At 46.4% G+C, this 10,028-nt stretch overlaps 1 protein-coding gene across 1 annotated transcript; it reads left to right on the forward strand.

The window, feature by feature from the left end:
- Window positions 1-226: 226 nt before the first annotated feature.
- Window positions 227-8,181, forward strand: CBX7 (chromobox homolog 7). Its single transcript, XM_010022368.1, has 5 exons — window positions 227-264; window positions 4,280-4,345; window positions 4,835-4,901; window positions 5,527-5,866; window positions 7,919-8,181. Exons 4-5 carry the CDS (start codon window positions 5,539-5,541, stop codon window positions 8,065-8,067), a joined length of 477 nt encoding a protein of 158 aa, XP_010020670.1. The 5' UTR covers window positions 227-264; window positions 4,280-4,345; window positions 4,835-4,901; window positions 5,527-5,538; the 3' UTR covers window positions 8,068-8,181.
- The last annotated feature ends 1,847 nt before the right edge of the window (window positions 8,182-10,028 follow it).

Here is a 10,028-nt window from a genome sequence, read left to right on the forward strand (position 1 = left end):
GTAGTTCAAACATGCTTAAATCCCTGTGTTTCTGTTTTCTGGGGAGAAAGGTATAGCAAGTGTAGGTGAATGAGGAAGTGGCTTTGTTTTGAAAACAACGCGATGGGAAATGAGCTTTTCAGTTGCAGAGTTGAGTCCTGCTGATTGGTCGCATCTTTTGCTGTAGCCCATATCTGGTTGTGGAGTTCACTTGTTTTCTTCTTCCTTTTTCTGCCCTTAGGGTAAAGTAGAATACCTGGTGAAATGGAAAGGATGGCCCCCCAAGTAAGTCCTGTTTTACTTGTCTTTCACTCTTCTTTCTTTAATATTCAATAATAGCTTACACTGTACCTTTGCAATTGAGCATCTTGTCCCTCGTTCCAATGACAATAAACAAAACCAAAGAGCCACAAACCAAAACCAAATCTATTTCCAGCTGGGCAGCTGAGGGATACAAACTGTGTGCCTGTCTATTCTGACTGGGTTTTGCCACCACTGAAATATTCCATTGAGATGCTTTCTAGATACAAATTCATTATGAGTTCAACAGGGAACCCTGGTTCTTCTGAATTTGGAATGGCTTCTGCTTTTCTGAGTCAGCACCAAGAGGACTCCACTTTATTTTTAGAGCTATATGCAGTCTTTTAAAATTGAAAACAAGTTGATGGTCTTGTCTTCTTGTCCTACTGTTTCCCCTCTGCAGTTCACTAACAGAAAGCGGTAATGTTTCAGATTTACTGATAGTAGCCAAATGCAGGTGATCTTTGTCCTTTGAAAATTACTGCCATGCCTTCATTTTCTTGTCCAGACCCTCTGTTATTTCTAATGCCTCTTCTGCTTTTGCTTTGGTTGCTATGTTGCAAAAAGGAAACAAAAAAAAAAATCTTTCTGCAGCATTGCTATGCAATTTTTACAGATACTTATTAAAATGCAGCTGCCTCTGAAGAAGAGTGATTGGTCTGTGCCTAAACAGTCTGTAAAATGCTTTGAGATTAAAAGGATTAGGTGACTGGAGAATATTACTATGTTAGCTAGCAGCCTCCTGGCCAACCTGTATGGGGCCCTGTCTTTGCTCTTCTGTTTGTAACTCCGTGTGTGTACATACACAGTGTGCGTGGGTACCACTACATTACACACACACTTGCATTGCAAAGGGGGCTGCTTTTATGGGTTCATCCTTGCAGCTGCAAAGAGGGGCCCACTAGGATGGTCCTGACTGGTTGTACCTGGTGTCCAAGAAGTTGAAATGTGTTCCTGCATGTCTAATCTTCGTGCCTAATCCTTAGGGTTTATAGGGCATGTGTGAATATAAGCAGCTTCCCATCTCTGGTGGTGGTGGGAAAGGGTAAATTCTGCTGTCAGGGTAAGTTCTGCTGTCAAAGTGTAACCTTGTGCACTCCTTGAGCACCAGTTGCCATACAGTATGTGTCAGTTCTTGAACTGCTTCAGCCTTCTAAGTAGCCTTATTTAATCACTGGTAGAGGTTGGGAAATGTATTTGTAGGCTGGGAAGCACCATCCTCTTTTGATGTTTATCCCATTCTCCTTTCAACAAACACATTGAGGTCCATCTCTTGTAAGGTCACTTCCCAACAAGGTGGGCTGAGGCATGGTGTAACGTTTCCTTGGACAGAGCAGCCCTTATTTTTACTCCTGCCTTTCCCTGTGCTGCGCCTTAGAACTTTAGGGGTGCAAGAAACTCGCTTTTGGGAACTGAAAGCACAGCCTTCTGCCCAGGGAACAAGGGAATGTTAGGGTTCCCTTCTTTTGAATGTGACACGTCCAAAGACCTTTCCTCTCCCCCCGAACTCTGAGGAGCACTGACTTTTTTTCTTTTTTTCTTTTTTCTCTTCTCTACCAACCCCCCACCCCTCCGCTCCATTTTAACTGTTCACTCAGTGGTTTAAGTTGCTTTAAACCAAGATGCTTTGAGCACTGAAGTCACTTTCATCCTGCTAGGAGCCTCTGTTCCTTGTTGCTAAACACACACATGCCTGTGCTAGCATGCAGCACCACACGCTGCATCTTTGTCTTCTGACATACTCTGTTTCCTCATCCCATGTCATGTTTCTCTTCATTCCCCTCCCCAACCTTGTTGCATTGCTTTTTCTAATCTCTGTACCAGTTATCCCATCATTCCCATTGAAAGCTTTATGGAAGGGAGTGAGGATAGGTCAGTAGTTTTCTGCTTTCCCACATAATTGATAGTTCACTTTTTTCTTTTAGTAAAAAATTCTTGTCAATACCCTGCACCGATTGTGCTGCTGGAGTCAGGGAATGGAGGAGTTACAATCTGATTCTAGCTGCAAGCTTGTTTACAACTTGTGCTGGAGTCAAGAGGGGAGGGGGAAGAGGAGGAGTAGAAGGAGGGGGAAGTAAGATCATATGATCTGTGTTTTCCAGAGTGCCTGTTTTCTGCAGTTCTGCTGCAGCCTGGGCTGCGTGTACCCGTATATACAGCTTTGAGTGCGCGCGCGCACGTGGCAAACTGAACCATGGGTGGGTTTTTTTTTGGTTGGTTTTTTTTTTTTTTTAATATGCAGTGTTTTGCTACTGCAGCGAAGCCAGAAACTGAACTGCAGAGAAAAGGCAACACCCACCAGTTTGGCTTTTTTTTAAAGTTTTGACACTCCCCCCCCCCCCCCCCCCCCCCCCCCCCCGAAAAGCAATCCAATGGGGTTTTTTCCCCTCCTCCTGTTATTATTTTTCTTAAATTTGTAGAATGAGTGCCAGAATCCCTGCAGCTGGGAGGAAACCTTCCTCTGTTCAACAGCATCCTGACACTGACAGCTCACTGCCAGGTTGCTGCAGGAGGCTTCAGCAAAGGAGGGAGGGAGGGATCAGGTGGTTTTGAAGACATGGCTGTTCTTAACTCTCTGATATACAGTGCACCTTGGGATACCTGAATTTCATAATTTTGTTTTTTCCTTTTACAAAAGAATTGTAATTTCATTTCTAGATGCATTCTCCAGGAGTGCTTCTCTATTTTATACCTTTCTTCTACCTAGCGGAGAGATGAAAGGGAAAAGCATTCCCAAACCACCTCCCCTGTGTACATATGTGCATGTGTCGTGTCCTCATGCACAGCCTGCACTTCATCCAGAAATATAAAGATCGTGAAGTGTTTTCCCCCTGTTTAAAGGCACTGATGCAAATGCACCCTTACATACCTGTGTGTGGCTGCTTTCTGGCTTTCCTCCTCAGGGGCTAGGAGAGGCTTTGCTCCAGGCCCTGGACCTCACATTCCAGGAAAATTAATTTTCTGAGGCATTCAGGGTTTCAGACTTGCCTTCTTTGCCTTTGAGTTTATATGGTAGAGACATGCCACCTTTGATCCTTTAGACGCAAACACGCCACGAGGACCACCTTGTGATCCTTTTGCCTTCCACAATGGGAGGTTTTGGCTGCTTCTCCCTGGTGTTAAGTGCAGCTGTGCCTTTTGGGAACTGTTTTTGGCGTTGTCTGCTTGGTACGTTCAATCCTTCCCTGAGCATCTGACTTCTGTCACAGCTCTCCGGCACAGTTCTCTGAGGAGGGAGATGGGGCAGCGAGTGACACTGTTCACAGGCTAATTCTAAAGCATCAAGCTTATTTTGAGTAGGTTTGGTAGCCATGACCACAGGGCAGATGGGTTTCTCCTGCGCTGGTACGGAAACACGCATGACCTCTGCTAAATACAAATAACCTGCAGGGGGAGTCGAGCAAGAGGAATAGCTGGAAAGCCGCCACCAATTTGCCTTAGGGCCCAGGTCTAAACATGTTTAGTTGAATGGCAACGGTGTAGAAAAATTAAACTCTTCTTAAATGAATACTTTCAGCTCCAGTGATTAGAGGTAATTAATAATGCAGGTGAGGAAGCGTACTTACTCCTTGAGCACTCTAAATTAAGAGAGACCTATTTTTCAGAAAGCTGTATCAGATCACGTCTCATTGTTCCATGGGGTCTAAGGAAGTGCTGCAGATGAGACGTGTTTAGGCATTGACTTAAAATCAGTTTTCGAGTGTCTGTACAGGCTTTGCAAACAGCATGGAGGGGGCCCTGAGGAGGAGAGTCTTCCTCATTCTCCAACACATTTCTGCCTGAAGCTTGGCCCTGCCTGTTCTGGGAAAGGGAGGTGGTGTCTGCGGGAAGTTGGGGAGGGAATGGCTGAGATTCCTTAAGAGTTCTCACAATGTCATGGCAGACCCCACCGACCTTTGTGAAGACAGTATCCAGGGCTGTAATGCACTGGTAACAGGCCTGCAGAGAGAATGCTTCATTAAAGTACTGTTTACTTTATATTCCTTATGTTTGTCTTCAGATACAGCACATGGGAGCCAGAGGATCATATCTTGGACCCTCGCCTGGTAGTGGCTTATGAAGAAAAGTAAGGGCGCGTGTTCTTTCTTTCCCTGCACACAAGAAGAGGAAATAGTGTCTTTATTTCACAGTGTGCATATAGTGCCTATGCTGTCTCTACATTAAAGATGAGATCCTGCATGACCTCTGTACCTGGTGTTGGCTTAGGTGGACAAAACAAGGTCAAAGCAGCTTTGACTGGCACTGTTCAAGAAATGAGGCCAAGAACAAGCAGCACTAAGCCAAACAGCAATTAGTTTTAGGTTTTAATCAGGCCCAGGGCTGGACTGATGAGAGGTGATAAGTTTCTCGAAACACATCCTTGATCAGCTGAGTCAGAGAAATTCCCTTATTGCAAGGCTTTCACTCCTGCCAGAAGCGATTCTGGAACGTGTTCCAAGGCCACAGTGGTCACAGTTGTGTTTTAATGAGGGAAAGAAATGAGGGAGCTGTGATGCAAAAGGTAGATGTCCTGTGGTATTTAGTCCTTGGTTTGATTTGTGTTCCTCTTTCACAGGGAAGAGAGAGACCGTGCATCAGGGTACAGGAAAAGAGGCCCCAAACCAAAGCGTCTCCTACTGCAGGTAGCCTCTTGTTCTTCTGTGTATTTCTAATCTCGTTAGCTGCTGTGCTGCTCTTCTGCTTGCAGGGAGGTGGAAACTGTCCATTTGCTGTTGGATGGACAAAAAGGGAGGTAACAAGCCAACACTACAACATGAAATCAGTTGGCAGGCAGCTGGATCTAACCTGTTAGCTGAAGAGACAGCTAACTTGTCTTTAAAAACCAAAGCAACTCCTCCCCACAAAGAAACCCAGCAAACTAAAAACAGCTCTTGCCCTCTGGACTAGGGTTTTAGAAACTTTGGGCCTGGCTGTTTGCAGGTTACCTGGTTTGTGTGCTCTTTTAATTTCATGTTGGGCTTGGACTTCCCATCATGTTAAAGGTAGCCACTGGTTGGAAGCAGAGTTCCAGCATGCTTTGACTGTTGTCAAGCAAAGCACCCAATCCTAGGAAGTCCCTATGAGGAAGAACTTAGCTGGCAGTTGAAGAGGTGAGAGAAATGGTGTGCTAGAAATAGCACAACTTAACCCTAGCTCATCTATATGTTCAGGGACTGAACAAAAAATAGTTTCCTGGCTCCCAGGTGGGAGCCCTGACTGTATTATCAGATTTCTGCTCTCACCCTTGCTGCGCTGATGTCTTGGCAGCGGCTGTATGGCATGGACTTGAGGAGTGCCCACAAGGGAAAGGAGAAGCTCTGCTTCTCTCTTGCACGGAGGTTTGGAGGAGGAGACAGCAGCCTGCCAGGGGCCAAGCCAGGGCAGGCAGAGTTCTCAGAGAAGACTGGGGGAGCGGTCCTGCCATTCTCTCTCCGAAAGCAGCGCAAAAACCAGAAGTACCTGCGACTGTCAAGGAAGAAGTTCCCCCGCATCTCAAGCCTGGAGAGCCGAAACTGCAGACATGAGTTCTTCCTGAATGATGCAGTGGGCCTAGAGGCCAGGCAAGGCCCTGAGGACTGGGAGTCCGTGCAGCATACCAGCAAAGAAGGTAAGGCCAGACACGCCTTGGCTGTGAAGTTTGGAGCATAAGAAGGATGCTCTGCATGCTTCCTCCTTGCTTGCCTCATCCTGGGATCATGGTTTAGGTCAGATCAGAGCGGCTCTCACTGGCTCACCCTGTGGCACTCTTGTCTGCAAGTTCCTTTCTTGACTGGATGAATAGCACAGGTTAATCTGCTTTTTTGGTGCTGCTGCCTCTCTGTAGGCTTATATCAGTGATGCCCCTGCCAGTGTTGGAAAACATGTGGAACATACTGCAAGTTACTCCCCTCTGACAGTTTCCTCACAGCAGAAGTGACATGCAGGTGTGGTAGTATTGAACTCTGGCTCTGTCCACACATGCACATGTATTCAGCCTGCTGCCCTGCTAAAGGAGCTTGTCTAGCAGCGGACAAGCTTGGACACCAACACTTGTCTCATAGTACCGCTCTCAGGAACATACAGGAATGCTGCTAGGAAGCCATAGTGCATACCTCTGACCCCTCCTTCCTTTCCTCTCCAAACCCCATGTCATCTAAAATTCCTTGCTATAGAGCTACATGAGAGGATATGAGAGAGATGAAGTGAGGATTGTAACTCTTGCTTGATCCCACTGAGTAGGCAGCACGAGTGTAGGTATGGGAGATGTCCAAGCACATTTGGCATTTCGGGGAGGGATACCAGCATCTTGTTCAGGAGGGCTGTGGGTTGCATGCGTTGTTCTGAGTTACCAGGGCAACTCTACCCCTGCATTATTAGAGCTTCTGAAGGCGTAGCTTTCCTGAGGCGTGGAAAAGCGGGGCTTGTGTTGCTTGTAGTAGCTAAGGGAATTCTGCTACACCTTGCTAGGAGTAGCTGGATTATGCAGGATTTGGGGGAAGAGGGCTTTGTTCTGGGAATCAAAACTATGGCCTCCTTTCTGAGAGGGACTTGAACATTGCGCAAAATCCAGGGAGGCAGCAACGAGGGTAGCACAGAGCAACCCAGTGTTGCATCCTGGCAACAGGCAAATGTGTGGGGCTGCTTCCCCCTCTAGAAGCACTGGCCTCTGAAGCACTTTGGGATTAGAAGAGTGGATGGCACTACAGAAAAGTTTTTGATCTCCCCTTGACACACAGCCTGCATGGAATTACACTCATTGTTAGAGGGGATTGGACTCTTTCTGAGATGAAAGCAGGCACCCCAGGTATTTGAGACGGAAGCCAGGAAATATGCCCTTAAGGGGCCCTCATTCCTGGCTTAGCTTGGGACAGCAAGGTATATAGTACAGGTATAGTGACAGCAGAGCGGATGTTTTCCTTTTTTTATGTTTTTGTGGCTGTCTCGGGGGGGTTCGGGAGAACTGAGGCTTTGGGTGGCAGAGGGACTGATAATTATTCTTAGAGTGAGAAAGTGCAGGGATGCTTGGGTTTCTCATGTGGAGATACCTGAGAGCAAAGGAGGGATGCAAGAAAGGGAGAGAGACCTCTCTGTGAAGCAGTATTGATGGATTTTTTGGAGAATGGCACCAGCCTGCGTTGCAGGTGCAGTAGAAGGAAGACCCTCCATTTTGGATCCCTTTGACTCCACAAAGGAATATGTGAAGAACGTGTATAAAAGTGTGTGATTTTTGACTTTTCAGCAGTGAAGGGCATTTACAACCAGGTGAGCTCACACCTGGATGAGCGTGCTTTGCTGACACAGAGCCAAATTAGGGGCTGAGATGGGGTGAGAGGTATCAGGGAACTGTGGATGGTTAGATGAGCTGTATGGTGTTACAGGGTCTTTTGACCTCTGTGTAGGCTGCTCCAATGCTCATGTGTATCTGGAAACCTTACTGCTCTTTCCTTTCCCATTATATCCTGCAGTGATCCTCCATTTTCCCTTAGCCTCTGAGGGGAGGGCTTGTCCGTACTCTTTCTTGCCTTGTACATGCAGACTCAGTACTGGCTGATTTCAACCACTGTTTGTCAGAAAGGAGACCCCTTTTCAATCCTTCCCTTCCCTCTCTTCTTCCTCCTTCCTTCTTCATCACCCTCTCTCTCTCTCACTAACATGCTCTTATCTGCCTCTCCTTCTGCAGCAGATGTGGATGGCAGTCTCCCTTGGATTCCCACTGTGCCCCCCAGCGAAGTGACAGTGACAGACATCACAGCAAACTCCATTACCGTCACTTTCAGAGAAGCACAAGTGGCTGAGGGCTTCTTCCGAGACCGGAGCGCACAGTTCTGAATCTCCATTTTCAGTGCTCCCCAAAACCAGTGCTTTGAGGGTGGGGCTGTAGGGAAGGGTTGTTTTATCCCCTTAGGAAAAAAAAAAATCCAAAATGTCTCCTCTTAAAATGTTTACAGAGCCCTTTTTTTTCTTTTCCTCCCTTTTCCTTTTCCCCCTTTCAGATAAGCAAAAAAGGGCAGCGTAGGGGGTGTGTGTTTGTCATTGCTTTATCCAGCTGAAAACCTGACAGCCCTTTTCCCTGGCAAAGACTCCCCTTCTAGATGTGAAAGGAGCAAGCTGAACAATTCGCCTTTTATCCCCGTCAAGTGGTGGCAGCTGCATTTGTGGGGAGAGGGCATGTGGAGGTGGAAAGAGAGCCGGGTCTCTATCCTGCCGCCTTGCTCTGTAATTGATAGCCCTTGGATAAAGATTCTTCTCTGTGCATTGCTCTTCCCACCTTCCTCCTCCCTCTCTTCCTGCAGCAGTGAGAGGCGATGGATTCTACCTATGTAGATAACTCCAGCCTGTTAAGACACTCTCTCCTGTGGCCTGCTGTCAGGACTTCAGAACCGTATTTGCCTGTCTGTGGTAAGTCAGTCCTTGCTGCATGGGTCCATATAGACTGCAGAGGTTTCTCCCTTTGATTGTTGATCATGTGGAAAGACTGAAGTACATATCTGCAATCTAGATTGATGACGTACATCCAATTTGCCCTCATTAAAGGCTCAGAAACCCAGCACAGTGAGACATACCATTATGGATATGCTAAACAGGATTTCCAGGCTCAGCTCTGCTGTGTGAGGAATACGTTATGGAAAATGGGGTGTTCTTACCCTTTGCCAAATTCAGTATTAATAACAAATGCTGCCCTGAATGTGTGGCAATAAGCTGTTTGAAAACTGACTCCTCTCCCCTGGGAGGAGGGGCTAATAGGACAACCAAAGCATTGCCTGGCACTGCAAAGATATGCGAGATACTGGCACAGGCCCAGGTCACAGGAGTTGGACAGGACTGAGCTAGAAATGGACCTTGATTAGAAGAGAATTCTGTTCTTGGATCCCATTGAGAGATCCAAGGTAAACAACATGTGGAGAAGGCATGTATTAGATTTGAGGAGGGGGAAAAGAATCTTAGCAATGAGAATTCTTGGATTGTACTGCCTAAGTAATATTCTTCCATGGCTCCAGTCTCCTCACAATATCTGTGATCCTGTACTGCTTTACCGATAGGAACTTCTCCTTGGAAGGCTTAAAAATCTTTGCCAAGGAAAGTGGTCTGCATGTCAATAGACCCTGCCTGATCTTGCGCTTAAAAATGCCTTGTGCTGGACTGCCTGTGACACTTGGAGGTGTGTGAAGAATTGCTGTATTTTGAGTTGGTAGTTTAGCATAGCATCTGTTCTTGCACATGCATGTTCTTTTCCATTTTTTTAAAAGCAAAGTTTATTTAAATAACTTAGATTTTTAAATATAGACCTTTTCCTATGGAAAGAAAGAAAAGTAAGCTAGAATCTAAGGTGGGAACTGCAGCACAGAGTGCTGCAAGGTGACATTGGCTACCTTAATGATTACTGTCCTTAAATCCTTTGTTTTCTCTACCTGCCCCTCCTGAAGCATCTCTTACCTGCTGTATTTGTTCTAAATGAAGCTATGAGCCTTCTTAGCTCTGAGGTAAAGACACCCGTGGAAATCCTCACTGTATTCCTTTGAAGGGCTTGGATGTTGGCCTGCAGAATTTGGGAGTTCCAGGGCTTCTGGTCATCCAAACACCTACTTTTTTCAAAGTGCTTGGACTGCCCCCGTGGTTTTTATTAAAAGTAGGTTTTACATCAGATAGGGTATAGCAGCTCAGTGTAGACTCAGGATTTCCCCTTCCATCTCAGAGCTCTTTTGAGCAGGCCTGTCTTCCGCTGTGTCACAGCAGTTTCAGGCGCTCTGGGAACATCTCGACTTTCTGGATGAACCTTTTGTCTCTCAAAA

Source organism: Nestor notabilis, unplaced genomic scaffold (assembly GCF_000696875.1).
Source record: "Nestor notabilis isolate BGI_N333 unplaced genomic scaffold, ASM69687v1 scaffold18219, whole genome shotgun sequence".
NCBI lineage: Eukaryota > Metazoa > Chordata > Aves > Psittaciformes > Psittacidae > Nestor > Nestor notabilis.

What these genes read in the sequence shown, in the direction of transcription:
- CBX7 (XM_010022368.1), top strand. Translation starts at nt 5,539, where the DNA reads ATGGACTTGAGGAGTGCCCACAAGGGAAAGGAGAAGCTCTGCTTCTCT. An exon ending in GCAGCATACCAGCAAAGAAG is followed by an intron (nt 5,867 to 7,918) that starts GTAAGGCCAGAC and finishes CTCCTTCTGCAG; the next exon opens with CAGATGTGGATGGCAGTCTC.